Here is a 17,779-nt window from a genome sequence, read left to right as displayed (position 1 = left end):
TGGTGGCCAGTGCTCTGTTCCTTGGTGTGCTGTGCTGGGGGGAGGCTGCTCGCACAGCAGACAAGAACAGAATAACTAAACTCATGCGGAAGGCGAGCTCCACCTCTAGGACTGAACTGGACAAAATCCAGCAGGTGGCAGAGCGGAGAATGCTCTCAAAACTCCACTCCATAATGGGGGGGGGGGCATGGTGGTGCAGTGGTAAGTGCTGTCGCCTCACAGCTAGAAGGTCCTGGGTTCGATTCCCACCTGGGACGCTGTGAGCGCTGAAGGAGTGCGTGCCCGTCCGCATGTCCTCGAGTGCCCGCTGCCCGGGTGGGGTCGTCAAAAGGGCCTTTCTATGTGGAGTTTGCATGTTTTCCCCATGCCCCCTGGGGGTTTCCTTCATATAGGAACCCCACACCAAAACATGCAATATCCTGGTTGCTGATGTGGTTCCTCCTCTGGTCATTAGGGGCGCCTGTTCGGAGGGAGGGGAACTCGTTGGAATAGCGTGATCCTCCCACGTGCTATGTCCTACCGGTGAAGCTTCCCCTGTCAGGTGAAAAGAAGTGGCTGGCTACTGCCCATGTCTCGGAGGAAGCATGGAGTCAGTTTTGGCTCTCCGAGATCGGCAGAGGGTGGAGCAGCAACCACGATAAATAAATTAAAATTAGCACTAAGAATAAGAATGGGATAAAAAATCGGGGGAAGGGGGGGGGGGTATATATATATAAAAAAAATAAACTACTCCATAATGAGCAATCCTGCTCACCCACTCCATGCCCTGGAGGTGGTTCTGCTGAACACCTTCAGTCATAGGCTGATCCCACCCAGGTGCAGGACTGAACGTTACAGGAAGTCCTTCCTGTTAGCTGCCATCAGGCTTTTTAATTTGCACAGTAAATAAATGGTATGCTGTGTATGCTCTTCTCAGCGTATCCATTTTTAGTTGTATAGTAGGTAGTATGTTGTTTTCCTGACTGTTGAATGTAGCTGCATCATGTGACATACAGTATCAATTTCCTGCAAAGGATCAATAAAGTAGGCTATCTATCTATCTATCTATCTATCTATCTACTGTATCTATCTATCTATCTATCTCCATCCATCTATCTATCTATCTAACATCTCTTAGGGGGGGAATCCAACAAAATGAAACTACGTACCTTTTCTACAAGTGCTAGTCTATTCCTTCAGAAAGTCTTAGCTGTCATAGACTGTGTTGCATAGTTGATTTCTCTGCTGTTGACAAAATGTGATATTGTAAATCACTTTGGATAAAAGCTAAATTACGTAATGTAATGTAATGTAATGTAATGTAATGTAATGTAATGATGATATCACTCAGGGTGACATCCTGAAGACATGTCTCTCTTCCCAGACTCAAATATTACGTTGAATCGCTGCGTTCCGCATACTACATAAATGAGTCTGTGCCACTTCACAGCCACAGCTGGTTTTTGAAGGCGGGTTGAATTTGAATGAGTGACAGGGGTTACGGTGGCGCAGTCGGTAGCGCTGTTGCCTCACAGCTAGAAGATCCTGAGTTCGATTCTCGCCTGGGACGCTGTGGGCGCTGGAGTTGTGACCCCCCCATATCTTCAGTGCCTACTGCCCAGGTGGGCTATCTCGTCGAAAGGGCCTTTCTGTGTGGACTTTGCATGTTCTCCCCGTACCCCCCAGGGGGTTCCTCCGTGCATAACCCCCCACTAAAAACATGCAGAAGATCATCATCCGACCAGTGACGACAACATCTGAAGTTGGTCCAATGATGGTCCCCGGGCGCTGGAAAGAAAAAGCGACCACTGCTCCTGGCCTGCCCCCGGCCCGGAGGAAAGGACAAGCCTGGATGGGTCAAATGCAGAGGACATATTTCACCGGCCACCGTCAGCATGAGTGTGTGTTGTGGCCGCATGCATGTGTTGTAGTGTGTTCGTGTGACAATAAAGATGGGCTTCCATCTGAAATCGTGAGGGGTCGTAGCACCGATGAGAGAGCGGTTCGAAAAGTGGGCTGCGCCTCCCATGTCGTCTGATCGCAAAGTCGTTACTGATTGGGGAAGACTGAAACCACCACTGGCCAAGTGAATGGTTCCCTCCCATAACCAGCCAGCTGAGGGAAAGTGTCCCAGACCCAGAGAGAGCTCTGCAGCATGCAGTAACGTAGTGTATCAGCGTAAGAACTCTCATGGGTCTGGCATTGAGACTACTCACTGAGTGGCAGCAATCACCGAGTAACATCACTGGTGACATCACTCACATCATGACGTCACTCACTGATGACATCACAATCTCTTTTATGTTAATAGTGTTGCTTTCTCAGGAAAGGTGGCAAGTGCTGTCATGAATGGGGCAATAGTAAACAAGACCCAGGACATGCTGGGCAAAGTGATAAAAAAAACACCACTCAAGGAGAAACATCTAAGCAGACCAAAGTTTCGATATCTACACGACCTCTTCAGTGAGGTGATCGGGAGAACTGGTTTCATGAAAGGCCTATACAGAGACAATGAGATGCAGTCAGATAATGTTAAGGATAAGGACTCTAGGATCACCTTCCTCCAGAAGGCTATAGATGTGGTGATGCTGGTGAGTGGTGAGTCCCTGGGAGCCAAGCCAGCACGCATCGTGGCCGGCCAAGAGCCTGAGAAGACCAATGAGCTGTTGCAGGTCATTGCTAAGTGTTGTCTCAAAAAGCTGCCCAGTGAGGATGCAGTGAAGCAAGTGCTCGCAGGAGTCCAGGTGGATACGAAGACCAAGGCCGGCACCTCCAGGTCCCAGGACAAGGAGAACAGAGAAGGACGAGAACATCGCCATCACAAAGAGGAGAGGAAGGAGATCACAGAGCGCAGCGAGAGTCAGGACCAACCTAAAGAGCAGGAGAGCCGGCGGAGAGAGGCCGAGAAGGAGCCACACCGTGACAGCGGGCGCTCTGACAAGCACGACCGCGACAAGGATAAGAGCCGCGACCGGGAGCAAGACAAGGACAAAGACAAAGGACGAGGGAAATGCAGGGATAAGGACAGAGAGGGGGATCGCAACAGGGAGAGAGACAGGGATAAGGACAGAGAGGGGGGTCGCGACAGGGAGAGAGACAGGGATAAGGTCAGAGAGGGGGGTCGCGACAGGGAGAGAGACAGGGATAAGGACAGAGAGAGGGATCATGACAGGGAGAGAGACAGGGATAAGGACAGAGAGGGGGGTCGCGACAGGGAGAGAGACAGGGATAAGGACAGAGAGGGGGGTCGCGACAGGGAGAGAGACAGGGATAAGGACAGAGAGGGGGGTCGCGACAGGGAGAGAGACAGGGATAAGGACAGAGAGAGGGATCATGACAGGGAGAGAGACAGGGACAAGGACAGAGAGAGGGATCATGACAGGGAGAGATACAAAGAGCGGGAAAGAGACAAGGAGAAACGAAGAGACCGAGAGAAAGAGCGGAAGGACAGAGACCGACACAAAGACAGCGAGAAGAGCAAAACTATACAGAGCGGTTATAAGACGAGACTATCAGAGGAAAGACAGCGGACACCCAACTCGGCAGAGTCCAGCATAACAACCGAACCTGTGTCAGCGGAACCAGAGCCAGCAGAAGTGGTTGAGAACCACCAGCCTGGCACTCCAGCCAGAATACCTCGGCCCTCGTCTGCCAAGGGGCAGAGGTGGAGGCCCAAGGCTGGAAGTCAAGATGAATCTGACAGTGAGTCAGATGGAGATAATCAGGTGGCCCAGAGAGCCGTCCCCCTGGAGCATGGAGACACTACAGACTCTGCAGTGCCATCGCACATGGCGACCAGCAACAGGCACATACCATGGCCCAGGAGCGCGAGCCCAGCCCCTCCCCGGCTCAAGAGACAGGAGAGCTATACAGGCGTGGTCCAAGCAGAGAGGCTGGCCAGGCCAAAGCCCTCAACACCCGTCATCATGGAGGAAGAGGATGACGACATACAGTTTCTGGTGGGGGAGGCTGTCGCTCAACCCACAGACATGCCGGAGATGCAGATAGAAGTGGAGTCCCCACAGGAACCCAATGGAGAAGAGAGACTTGGGCTTGTGAAAAAGACCCTTGAGACCACGGAAGACTATTATGAGGTGTCACCGTCGTCCGCAAAGTCTAGAGAACAGAATTTGGTATCTGAGGCGCCGCGCAAAAAGGAGTGCGACATGGTGTCACGAGAGATTGAGCGCCTCCGCTCGTCCATCCAGGCGGTGTGTCGCAGCACGCTGCCGCTGGGCAATATGGACTACATCCAGGAGGACATGGACGCCATGCAGGCTGAACTGCACACCTGGCACCAGGAGAACAAAGAGCACACACGGGCCTTGCTGCAGGAGCAGAGATCGACTGACCGGGCACTGGAGCCTCTTAGGACCAAACTAGCCGAGCTGGAGCAGCAGATCAAGGACTGGCAGGATAAGATCTGCGCTGTCAAGTCCAACGTTCTGAAGAATGAAGAGAAGATTCAGAAGATGGTGACTGGCATCAGCTTCTGCCTAGTGCCTGAGTGACCTGAAGACCTCTTCATCTTGTGTATTGAACGACAACCCAGAGGCAAACGGCAGCTAACTAACAACGAATCAACCTATACAGTCCTCTACAGTCCCTTCATAACATTTCGGTAGTCCTGGTGGAGCAGCAGGGTTGTGGGTAGTGTAGTCCTGGAGCTAAGTATTTGTACTTAAGTACTGTACTAACGTAGCGGTAGATTCCCTGCCTACCAACACGAGGGTCGCAGGTCCCCGCCCCCGTGTTACCTCCGGCTTGGTCAGGCGTTACACGATTGGTTGTGTCTGCGGGTGAGAAGCCGGATTAGGGGTATGTGTCCTGGTCACTGCACTAGCGCCTCGCCTCCTCTGGTCGCCGGGGCACCTGTTCGGGGCGGAAGGGAACTGGTGGGAATAGCGTGATCCTCCCACGTGCTACGTCCTGCAGGTGAAGCTCCCCGCTGTCAGGTGAAAAGAAGCCCTGACAACTGCGCATGTGTCGGAGGAAGTATGGTGCTAGTCTACAGATCGGTAGAGGGGGTGGGGACAGCGACCAGGGCAGCAGGGGGAAATTGGCCAAGTACAAATGGGGGGGAATCAGAAGTACTATACTTAAGTAGAATTTTCATGTATCTGTACTTTAGTATGTTGTTGCCGCATCTTCATGTGCTCAAAAACATTGTTATAACTTTGTTCGAGTGACATCACTCAAGTGACATCACTCGAGTGACATCACTCGAGCAACTCGGGCGGTGTGCGTGTGTGTGTGTGTGTCCTCAGTGACTTGCGCAATTGCTCAAGTTGCACATTGTGACATCATCACTGATAACGTCATTTACTGGGCATAACAATTGCTCGAGTGACATCAAGTGGTGACATCACTGATGCCCTATTAATCTCTCTTTAGAGATTACTTTAGTTTTAACGCACAAAAACGTTTGTTTCTCTCGTCTCGTGCTCTCCCAGCCCTCTCTTCATCCACGGTTCTAGCTCGCTTGATCGCTTCTCCCTCCCATTCGTGCAGAGCTGCAATGATTCATCGATTCATCGATTAGTCGATAGACAGAAAAGTAATTGACAACTATTTTGATAATCGACTAATCATTTGAGTAATACTTTTTACTGATTCCAGCTTCTTAAGTGACTATTTTCTGGTTTCTTTCTTCCTCTATTACAGTAAACTGAATGTCTTTGGCTTGTCACTTGGTCACTTTCGTGACACAAAACGTGACGCAAATCGTGACTGTAGATCTGGAGCAGGGGGTTGTGGGTAGTGACATCACTAATGACACATCACAACTGCTTGAGTGACATCACTGATGACATCAGCACTGATGACATCACAATCGCACGGTGACATCACTCATCGAGTGACATCACCATGACCCATCACACATCATTACTCGAGCAATTTTGATGTCATCGGTGATGTCATAAATCCTTCCCTGCTGGGGTTATAAGAGTGGAAGACTCTTGCTCGTAGCCCAGCCAATAAAGCCTGAACCCTTTGGCAACAACATAGAGCATCGATAGATTCGTCTTGTAGCTAATAATGATGAATGTAAGGAAACTGAAACGTCGAGTTGTGATCGACCCCGACTCTGAAGACATTGCTAGTGATGACAATTTAGATCAAGAGCTGTTGTCTTTGGCGAAGAGGAAGTGGGTTGAGACAGGTGAGCAGGAAGAGCCAGTTAATAAGCCAAGGAGGTCCCAGGCCATGGAAGAACTGAGGGCAGAGCATGAGACGGAGAACACAACAGCAGAACTCCCTGCCAAGTGTAAGAAGGCATCAGTAAAAAGTGATCAGAGTTTTCGTTCTTCATCTTATGACGACGACGAAAAAGAGGAGACTCTGCCAAAATCCCACCCCGTTTCAGCACCAGCTGAGCTAAACCGGGTCCGCCCAGTTTCAGTACCAGCTGAGCTAAACCGGGTCCGCTCAGTTTCAGTACCAGCTGAGCTAAACCGGGTCCGCCCAGTTTCAGTACCAGCTGAGCTAAACCGGGTCCGCCCAGTTTCAGTACCAGCTGAGCTAAACCGGGTCCGCCCAGTTTCAGTACCAGCTGAGCTAAACCGGGTCCGCCCAGTTTCAGTACCAGCTGAGCTAAACCAGGTCCGCCTGTCCAGGCACAAGCTGGAGCACTGGTGCCACAGGCCCTTCTTTGCCAAGACTGTGACCGGCTGCTTTGTGAGGATAGGGATTGGTAACAGCAGTAGTAAACCAGTTTATAGGGTTGCTGAGATAGTGGACGTGGTTGAGACGGCCAAGGTTTACCAGCTTGGATCAACGAGAACAAACAAAGGCTTACAATTAAGGCACGGTGGCGACACGCGGGTTTTCAGACTGGAGTTTGTGTCAAATCAGGACTTCACAGAAAGCGAGTTCATGAAGTGGAAAGGGGCGATGATAATCGCTGGGATGCAAGTCCCAACTGCTGATGAAATCGCCAAAAAAGTGCAGTCCATCCAAGAAGCTATGAACTATTATAAGTTCAATGACAACGACATGGAGGGTATTGTGAAAGAGACGGAGCGATCCCGAAAAGCCCCGGCAAATTTTGCCATGAAGAAAACCCAACTCAAATGGCAAATGTCCGAAGAAAGCAGGAGCGGAGACGGCGATAAAGTGAAAGTGATCCAGGATGAGCTGAACGAGCTCGAGGAGAGGGCGGAAGCACTTGACAGGCAGAGGACCAAGAAAATCTCTGTCATCAGCTATGTTAATCAGAGGAACAGGAGTTGGAACACCACGGAATCTCAAAAAGCTCTTGTGCTTGAGGGTCAGAATGCCCAGAAGCAGCAGCAAATGGATCCTTTCACCCGAAGACAGTGCAATCCCATCATGGTGTCTAATGCCCGAGACCCAACGGTCCATGCAGCTATCATTGCTCACCTAAACCAGAAGTATGACTGTGGGTCGTGGGGGCAAGATCCAAATTCTGCAGAGAAGAACAAACTGCGTCAAGCAAGCCAGAAAGACAAAGATGCCCCCAAGCCAACCAGCGAATAGTCTGGCTGTATGGAAACAGGCTGCTGGTATATAAGCTCTGTCATTGGTGGCGTCCATTTCAGACGCCACCGGAAGAAAATCCCTTTCCGCTCCCTGCAAGCTCCGCCATTGGCTCCGACCCGCTCTGACTGACCGGCTGCGACCATATATGGATTTCCTTTCCGCTCCCTCCGTGACAAATCTGTCTGTCTCAAATGCCTGCGCCGCTGTGAAACAATAATATCAGCAATGCTAGCTCGTTGCTACACGTTGAAGACGATTGCATCTGGAATGTGCCTGCTTGGTACTTTCGGTGTTGGGTTCTAAAGGTAAACAGAGCTCTTAGGTCTTCTAGTTTCATACGATAGTTCACTCTGGCTTTAAAACTGAGCCCGCTACAGCCATGTGAGTTCATGTATTACTATGAAATCAGGAGCACAGCAGGAGAAAGGGCTAAAAATAGGGACACTCATGAAAATCTGGAGTTTTGCTGACTCGAGGGGCGCACTGAGTGAGGATAAAGGGCCTCCGAGGATGTTTGAGGCAAATTTTTAAGAAATTGTGTCAAGGCATTCCTGAGATATCGCGTTGAGCTGGAAAATGGCATTCCTGAGGACCAAAATCTACATGGTACATGGTACAAGTTTGTGTTCTATGGAAACAAACAAGGCTTCCTTTTACAGTACAGTTTAAGCTTACTTACCGGGTAACTTGTGAGGTTTTACTTGATAACGTTTTGGAATGTACATGTTACAAGTTATTGTATAGTATAATTACTGGGTATATACCAGGTAATACCGGGTAAATACCTGGTAGTTATCAGGTTAATATCTGGTAAATACCGGGTAAATACCTGCTTATTACCAGGTAAATACCTGGCCATTGTCAGGTAAATACCTGGTAATACCTGGTAAATATCTGAGTTATTATCAACCTAACACGGTCACATTTACACAAATTGATGGGTAATAGTGGTGGTTTATAATCTATAATCTATAATTACTGGGTAAATACCAGGTAATTACCGGGTACCTGGTAGTTGTCAGGAAAATATCTAGTAAATACTACCTGGTATTTACCGGGTAATTACCTGGTAATTAGTGGCCGGGCCAGCGAAGCGACAGGGCCACTTATTGTATTTGCCTGTATTATTATTATATTATATTATATTATATTATATTATTCTTCTCCCGGGAAGTTCGACTTCCCATGCATGAAAATAAACAAATAAACCAAACTTTGCACAAATGTCCAGTCCCATGCCAAACGTCTTTGACGCAAATTTGGCGTCAATAGTCCTAATGGTCGCCCTACAGTGACCGTCTAAAGTTTCAAACTTTGAAAATTCATAAAAAATGTGCTACAGTTTTGCAACTTTCACCGAAATGTGGGCCCAAATGAGGAGAAACCTTTGTACAATGCAACCTATGGCCAATTATGAAGTCTAAAGAAAGTAAAACTGCAAAAACTGTAAAACTAATTAAACCCTACTCCTCCCACATCTTTTCTTCAAACGACACCAAACTTCAGCATCTGCATCGTTAGACGGTCCTACACAAAAGTATCAAACAGATTTTCGATTGGTCAAAATTGAGACCACAGTGCATGCACGGCCTAAAGAGCATCTTAATTGCCCTAATTACCTAGGGCAATTAGGTTGTATTTGTGATGTCATCAGTCACTCGAGCAATTGTGATGCCATCAGTGATGTCACTCGAGCAATTGTGATGCCATCAGTCATGTCATAAATCCTTCCTGGCTCACCCTATATAAGTGGAAGCAGTGTGTGTTTTTACATGCAAGCATCCAGTCCCATAAAACACCACAAGCAAGCATCCAGTCTGCAATGGGTCGTGCCCGGCCACAACGTTTTCAAACCAGCATTTTGTTTCAAATTTACATTGAGATTGTCCACATAAAATGCCATGTTTTAGTAACGTAGGCTACAGTATTTTGCAGACGTAACACGTTTTGTTCAAAATTTACGTTGATATTTCCCTGGTTGTCAGACACGTAAAATGCCAACGTTTTATTCTGGTGATTGGGTTAGGGTTGTGCTTGTGATGGACAGACTTGTCTAACTGTCCTCCATTGTGTTTCAGGTCGATGGATCCTGAGGATCAGGCGTCAACAGGGACAGGCCTGCTGTCCAGGTGAGTGTCCCTAACCAAGCACTAACTGACGCTAACTGACCACCGCTTCTGGACCTGGGGGCGTAAACCAATGCGCAATGGCCGGAACCGGAACCCGTTTACCAGATACATGTGTGCCAAAAAATTATTCCGTTTTAGCTAACGTTACCTAGCTAGAGCCTGATAGCACGAGGTGACTAATGTTAAAAAGTTACATAGCTAGTACATAAAACAAAACATTGATGCAATATGGCATCGCCGCCTGTTCGGGGTGATCCTACACAACTCGAATCAGCGTTTCAACGAGGGAACGATAAAAATGTGGCACGTATCCGGTGTGTCCGGTTTACAATTCTGGTTCTGGTGAAGCTGGGCGGGGTCTACGCCAGAACCACGCCGTGCAATTCAAGTGTAATGGGAACCAGGCTCTTCTCCTCGGGAAAGAGCCTGGTGACGCGAGGTTACTTCCCACCCCCAATTAACCCTTTTTGTGTCTAAAAGGCAGGAAGTAGCACAGGTGCAAGCAAAACATTAATGAGGGTTTCCAACTTCCAATCCATTTAGGTGCTCTAGTGCTGGGGCACTTGTTCATGTTTTGCTTGCACCTGTGTTACTTACTGCCTTTTAGACACAAAATGGTATGGGTGAATTGGGTGGGAAGTGAAAAAGGCTAATGGAAGACCATTCATTCCTACCACACAATCAAATAAAAAAGTGAGTTTTTTCCTCACAATTACGTCTTCATTTCTTGGTATTCTGACTTATCCCCCTCAAAATTGATCTCCTGGTTGCAATGTAGGCTTAACCCTCCACGAAACCAAACAGCTTGTTAATCAGCGGAGATTGCTTCCACGTGCTGATCAGATTTTTGAGAAGAGTAGACCAGATTGAAGAATACGTGATTTATTTGACATTGAATGCAACCATTTAGTTATACTCAGGGATATTTCAGTGGTGACTGGTGAGTGATGTGACTTGAGCTGCCCCCTATTGGGCTCTCTTGATTCGTCCGTGTTTGCTGGGATCGTGCATTAAAACTAAAGTAACTAGCCTGTTTTGAAAACATAAGGAGTAGAAAGTAGCCTACAGATTTTGTGTTAAAATGTAGGGATTAAAAGTAAAAAGTTGTCGGAAAAAGAAATACTCAGTAAAGTACAGATACCCTTAAAATCCTACTTAAGCACAGTAACAAAGTATTGGTACTTAGTTACCGGTACTTTCCATCTCTTGCCCACCTGTTAAAATGTCCATAAGCGCATTTTGCTGTGGATAAACTAATGTGGTCTATCCAACATCTTCTCCAAGGCTGTCTCGCTTGGTGACCTTGGGGAGGGATGGGAGCGTTGGCCCCTCGGACCCCAGCCTCAGCAGCCACGCCGAGTTCAGACGAGCCTGGAGGGCAGAGCGCAGCGCCCCCCCTCGGAACAACCAGAACTGCACCAGGAGGTCAGCTCTAGCCCTGGGAACCCGCTCCCATGACTCAAGCATGCATTATGTCAAATACTGTACCCTACCCTGCACCAAAATCACATCCACTCAAGAACATAGGGTCTGCACCAAAATCACATCAGTCAAGAACATAGTGTCTGCACCAAAATCAACTCCAGTCAAGAACATAGAGTCTGCACCAAAATCACATCCAGTCAACAACATAGTGTCTGCACCAAAATCACATCCAGTGAAGAACATAGGTTCTGCACCAAAAGCACATCCAGTCAAGAACATAGTGTCTGCACCAAAATCACATCAGTCAAGAACATAGGTTCTGCACCAAAATCACATCCAGTCAAGAACATATTCTGCACCAAAATCACATCCAGTCAAGCACACAGGGTCTTCACCAAAATCACATCAGCCAAGAACATATCTGGAAGAAATATGTAGTTTTAATTAAAATGCAAACTGCATAGGAATCCTGCCAATCATCTCACATATTCTGATATTTGTGGCTGTGAAGAACAATCTTCATCTATACACTGATGACCTAGTTAGCAGCGGCAAGATGTCTATATGCATGCATCATATTGAACATCAGACAAGACCTTCAAAACAAATCAAAGTCTGGAAAAAGTATGCAATTTCTTTTAATTGAAAATGTGTAGGAACCCTGTTAATCTGAAACACAGTGTGGTGAGTGGGATACTCACCACCCAGGGAAGTATTTGAAAGTCAGTTTAGTCTATTTCTCTGTGATGTACAATGTCAACAGATCAATTTTCCTGGTGGAATAAAAAACAACAACTCTTGCCTTGTCCATGAAGCACATTAAAACAAATCCTGAAAATTATTTGGAAATATGTGTAAATTCACTAACATTTGGTAGCATCATATAATAATTAGCTTCTCAACCTGCACAGTAACATGTTAAGATAAGAACATGGTCATACGTACACGCACGCACACACGCACGCACGCACGCACGCACGCACGCACGCACGCACGCACGCACGCACGCACGCACGCACGCACGCACGCACGCACGCACACACACACACACACACACACACACACACACACACACACACACACACACACACACACACACACACACACACACACACACACACACACACACACACACACACACACACACACACACACACACACACTTTATTTGACCATAAAATAAGATATAACAAATTAGACAAAAACAATAAATATGTTCTTTATTAGACACTAGACAATAAACAAAGTTATACCCTAATTCAGATGTGGGCATTATATGGCGGGGCCAGAAGTGGTCCTCATGATGGTTCTGCCTGGCCCGGGAGGTCCAAGACAAATCACACCATATTACTTATGAAGCTATACAAATCGAAAGAGATGACCTAAATTGGCTGTTTGCAGTGATTTTCAATAATAAAGGCTGAGGAATAAGTGCACAGTATATTTTCTATCATTTAATCTAGTGATAAAATAAGAAGGTACATCATGACAATTATTTTTTGCCCCCCAGGAACAATCTGGGTTTCTCATGTGGCCCCCCAGGAAAAATAATGACCCACCCCTGCCCCAATTAGACACCATACCATAAAAAAGTATGCTGTAATTAGAAGCTGCATATAATGCCATATTAGACCCAAAATATAGGTTACTACAATAATAATAATATCCTACACTTGGACACTATTAGTTATACCAAATTACATTAATTAGAAACCAAATAGGAAATCTTAATACACTATTAGACACCATTTTACAAAATCATACTGCAACTAGAAATTAAATAGCTATAGCTACAATGCTACAGTATATCATGCTAGTTAACAGCTATTTTAAGTGTATCGTATCTGTCTATCTGTCTAATAGGTACTCATGAGCCTTGCTGACTGCCATCAGCCTATCACCAAATAAAATGTTTATCTGTTGTGTTGCCTTAATTTTGCACTAGCTAATTATTGCAGGGTTAAATCAGTGATTTTTTCCCTCTAATAAATAAATAAATAAATGTTGGTATCTGCAGTGTGAAGTGGTACTTGGGTAATTTGTGGTACTTGGTCTGAAAAGTAAAGTGTGACCAAAACATCATTGATGCTGATGTGAGAGTTGCTCCTGACCTTATTTACAAGTCTTTTTCCTCTCCTAGCGATCCTCTATGGCCTGTGGCTGCACTAAATGTGAACAACTGCAACAACACTGAGTAAGTGCAGTACATTATGTGTGTTACATAGGTTTACATATTGTCATTTTCTAACACCTTTTGTAATGCAGTCCGATACAACTGGAATATGAGGAATGTCTGCTCTGTGAGATTTATTTCCAACCCATTGCATTGTATCTACACCCATTCTCAACAAATACATTTAACAGTTCAATATGAGCACAAAATTCTAATTCATGCAATTAAAACCAATTTCCTATTTATTATTGCTGTAAGGAAACATGAAGGCATGGCATCGTGTATGAATAGTGGAATATGTTAAGTTTACGGAATTGATTTCTGTTCCTTGCTCTGTCTGAAAACACCCATTTAACTTTCGCTAAATACGGGTCCTTGGAATCCTTGAAAGTTTGTAAATTAGGGTGACAAAAATCAAGGCCTGAAAGTGCTTGGACTTATAGTTTCATAGTTTGTCTTTTTAATAGTTATCTGTGAGCTTCTGTAAAGCTGCTAGTTCTCATTAGAAACATTCTCAGTGTTGTAACAGTAATTAACCTTGATGCATGTCTCAAACGAGGCTGTGTTGCGTCCTTGAATTTGAGGGAATTGGTCCTGGAAAGTCCTTGAATTTGATGTTTAATAAAGTGTGGAAACCCTCATAGGATGTCTGGACTGTATCATGCTGCCCTCCTCTGGCTTCCTGGGTCTACTGCATGATGCCAAGTTCATGCATTTCCAGCTAATCAGACAGATTGATTTCTTTTACAGCAAAAAAGACGACAAGAAGGAAGAAATAAAGAAAGAAGACGAAAAGAAAGATGAGAAGAAAGAGGAGAAAAAAGACGAAAAGAAAGACGAGAAAAAAGACGAGAAGAAAGACGAGAAGAAAGACGAGAAAAAAGACGAGAAGAAAGACGAGAAAAAAGACGAGAAGAAGGACGACAAGAAGGATGATAAAAAGGACGACAAGAAGCCAGAGCCTCCGTGAGTATGACACACACAAAGTAAATGGGAATAATGTGTTCAATAGTCACTCATTTTCAGAGAAGCAAACTAGCCACCTTTAGGTGACATCTTTTCATCATGTCATCTTTTTAATGCCAAAATAGGGACAAACTTGTTCGCATACACAAGTGCAAATAATGCAAACTTATGGAGTGAAGGTCTCACCTCTCACACACACACACACACAAATCTTAAGCGTCCTTTTGGCATTCTAAAGGTGACTGGTTTGCATCCCTGAATTTTATATGTCTGGACCACAAAGCAATCCTGGAAACCATGAAACGTTAAATATTTCTTATTCACCTGGAAATGGGTCATTTGTGGCTCACAGGAAAAAAATGTTGAATGAAATTTACTGGGCAAATTATTTTCAGTGATTTTATTATTATGCCAGTTTATCCTGGTTTGCTGCTGTATTTCTCTACCTAAAGAAGTGCCTTGGGAAAGACCAAACCTGGGCAATTACTGCACATCTGAAACATCTCCCAAGGCAAACTACAGTTGTTCGTTTTGAGCGGTTTTATAGTAGGGAAACACATTTGTGACTTTGATTGGATTATAAAATACAAAACCCTAGAAAAGGGGACAACTATAGTGCAACAGACAATAGACAAACATGACACAGACACACAGGGATAGGTGGGTGGGGGGGGGGCTTAAGAGAAGGCAGAGGAGAATAATTGTGTTTTTGTTTGTTTTTTCAAATGCTGGGCATCTCATGTTGGAATCAATGCTGCCGTGTCTCATTCAGAAAGGAGGTGTGGATCATGGACCCTGCCACAGACATGTACTACTATTGGCTGTGCACAATCTCAATCCCGGTGTTCTACAACCTGATGGTCCTGGTGGCAAGGTCTTAATACCTGTGATTTTCTATCTCCTTTAGCACTCATTTTTTGTTTGAGAGGTTTTTGATGACCAAGCTTCTCGTCTTTCTGCTCTCCCCTACAGGGCTTGTTTCAACGAACTGCAGTCCACAAACACAAAGCTATGGATGGTTTTAGACTACACCTCAGATGTTCTCTATTATTTAGACACCTTTGTGAGAACCAGGACAGGTCAGTTAAAATATGCTTGTGAAGTTACAGAAAACCGATGATTTTGGACCATAGATCTCTTGTAAAAAAAAAAAAAAGTATAATGCAAATCATGTTATGTGTCAACAGGATTTCTGGAGCAGGGACTGCTCGTTAAAGATTCAAAGACACTGAAAGAGAACTACACAAAGACACTACAGTTCAAATTGGACATGATGTCAATGATTCCCACTGATTTGGTATTTCTCAAAATTGGTATCAACAACCCGGAATGGAGGTTCAACCGTCTCTTCAAGCTAGGTCGCCTCTTCGAGTTCTTTGACCGGACCGAAACTCGCACCAACTTCCCCAACATCTTCCGAATTGGAAACCTTGTGCTCTACATCATCATCATCATCCACTGGAACGGTTGCCTCTTCTTTGCCATCTCCAAAACCCTGGGCTTTGGCTCAGACACCTGGGTGTATCCGGACATCAACAACCCAAAGTATTCACGCCTGGCAAGGCAGTACATCTATTGCCTGTACTGGTCCACGCTCACCCTGACCACTATTGGGGAGACGCCGCCCCCCGTTCAAGATGTCGAGTACCTATTTGTGGTTGCCGACTTCCTCACCGGGGTCCTGATCTTTGCCACAATTGTAGGTAACGTTGGTGCCATGATCATGAACATGAACGCTGCACGTGCAGAGTTCCAGGCTAAGATCGACTCCATCAAGCAGTACATGGAGTTCCGTAAAGTCAGCAAAGACCTGGAGGTAAGGGTGGTGAAGTGGTTCGACTACCTCTGGACAGAGCAGAAAACCTGCGATGAGAAGCAGGTGCTGAGGAACCTTCCGGACAAGCTGAAGGCCGAGATTGCCATCAATGTGCATATGGACACCCTGAGGAAAGTGCGCATCTTTCAGGACTGTGAAGCAGGACTGCTCGTCGAGTTGGTCCTCAAGCTTCAGCCCCAAGTCTTCAGTCCTGGCGACTACATCTGTAAGAAGGGCGACATCGGCAGGGAAATGTACATCATCAAGGAAGGAAAGCTGGCCGTGGTAGCAGATGATGGAGTCACCCAGTTCGTGGTCCTAAGCGATGGAGCCTACTTTGGGGAAATCAGCATCCTCGGGATCAAGGGCAGCAAAGCAGGCAACCGACGAACGGCCAACATCCGAAGTGTTGGCTACTCTGACCTCTTTGCCCTGTCCAAGGATGATCTGATGGAGGCACTCCTCGAGTACCCTGATGCAAAATATGCCCTAGAAGATAAGGGGAGGGCCATCCTGATGAAAGACAACCTAATAGACGAGTCAGCTGCCAATGCTGGTCCTGACGCCAAAGACCTGGAGAACAAAGTCACTCAGTTGTTAGGTAACTTGGACGTCATGACGGTCAAATTTGGTAAGCTGACAGGACGGTATGACTCCTACCAACGGAAGCTCAAGCAGCGGCTCTCCAATATGGAAAACCAGGTCCGAACCCTTAGAGCGGATCATCGCTGATGTGGACAATGACAACCAAGTGAATTTGGCAGTGTTACTCCAGCATGTGTAGCATGTGACGATGGGACTTAAATGTATGCAACTGATTTTTCTCCTGTTTAATAATATTGACAATTTGATACACAAATACAATTTAGCTGAATTTATTATCCTTTTTAGAAAGACGTGCAGCATCTGACGATCATTTAGCTGAGGGGAGAGGGGTAATTTTGACTATTTTAATGCATACACCACCTGGCCCAAATTTATGGGGTATTTTTTGCTTAATTTTGGAATTTCAACTGGGCACGTTAATGTCTAAAATACACTGTTTTCAAAATACAATCAAACCATTAAGGACATTTTTGTCCCCCATTGACATGACAGCCAAAATTGGGAGTTTTGGCTGGGAGTAATTATGGGCGACAAAAATACATTAAGGTTCTGTTTTGTGGAGTTTTTTGTCAAATTATAGTTTTGATCAACCACCAGCAGATGGAGCAATTTTCTCATTTTTGGCATGAGATCAATTATATGCAATTTCCCCATTGTAAACCCATAATAAATTAAATCAAAAACATACCAAGTGTTGTTTTTTTACTTTCAACCATGTTTGCATAAAATAACTTACATGTTAGGCATTCATCCTGGACTGAAGGCTTCACATTTGTAGTTTTGGCTATTTCCTACAAATTCCTCATGTTTGGCATTGGTGAAAACTATATTGATGTCTTAAGTCTATAATGTTAGTATAAGATGATAGAATGCATGATTTTATGCTGAAATGGCTAGAAGCGGAAAAAAAAATCACTTTTTAATGGGAGTCAATGGGACAAAAATGTCAATGTGTGTGTGATTATTTATGAGTGACACACGGTTAAAAAAGTCATTTCCAAAGCAACACTGCAAAACAAATAAACTAATTTCCAAAGCAACACTGTTAATTCTAAGTGATGCTTCCTGGATCTCTTTACAGAATAGACTGATTTTAAGCCACAGTTAATGGTGAGAAGCCTTTCGCAGTGAAGGCAAGCCTCTGCTAAAATAACGCACAAAAATATTCAATTGTGACATTAT

The 17,779-nt window shown here is 45.5% G+C and overlaps 2 protein-coding genes and 2 pseudogenes across 4 annotated transcripts in view; all 4 read left to right on the top strand.

Moving 5' to 3' along the window:
• Positions 1 to 17,779, top strand: part of LOC310774280 (putative ATP-dependent RNA helicase DDX4) — a gene marked incomplete at both ends in the record, with an annotated part of 249,099 nt that overhangs the window by 121,576 nt on the left and 109,744 nt on the right. The gene's annotated exons all lie outside the window — the stretch shown is intronic.
• On the top strand, positions 2,325 to 4,490 carry LOC310774183 (TRAF3-interacting protein 1 pseudogene; annotated as a pseudogene). The gene is made up of 2 exons: positions 2,325 to 2,989; positions 3,290 to 4,490. The product of its transcript is annotated as a TRAF3-interacting protein 1 pseudogene (transcript).
• Positions 6,022 to 7,479, top strand: LOC310774182 (RNA polymerase-associated protein RTF1 homolog pseudogene; annotated as a pseudogene). Its single transcript has 2 exons — positions 6,022 to 6,366; positions 6,583 to 7,479. The product of its transcript is annotated as an RNA polymerase-associated protein RTF1 homolog pseudogene (transcript).
• On the top strand, positions 9,565 to 16,723 carry LOC310774181 (cyclic nucleotide-gated channel alpha-3-like; the record flags this gene model as incomplete). The annotated part of the gene is made up of 7 exons (XM_083634257.1): positions 9,565 to 9,611; positions 10,896 to 11,036; positions 13,177 to 13,230; positions 13,960 to 14,175; positions 14,948 to 15,049; positions 15,148 to 15,254; positions 15,363 to 16,723. The coding sequence occupies 7 exons, from the start codon at positions 9,565 to 9,567 to the stop codon at positions 16,721 to 16,723; spliced, it is 2,028 nt and encodes a 675-aa protein (XP_083490383.1).

The sequence above is a fragment of the Poromitra crassiceps genome (genome assembly GCF_964638095.1).
Source record: "Poromitra crassiceps genome assembly, chromosome: 3".
Classification (NCBI taxonomy): Eukaryota; Metazoa; Chordata; class Actinopteri; order Beryciformes; family Melamphaidae; genus Poromitra; species Poromitra crassiceps.
The sequence above is the reverse complement of the archived record's forward strand: the minus strand, read 5'-3'. Positions and strand labels throughout refer to the sequence as shown.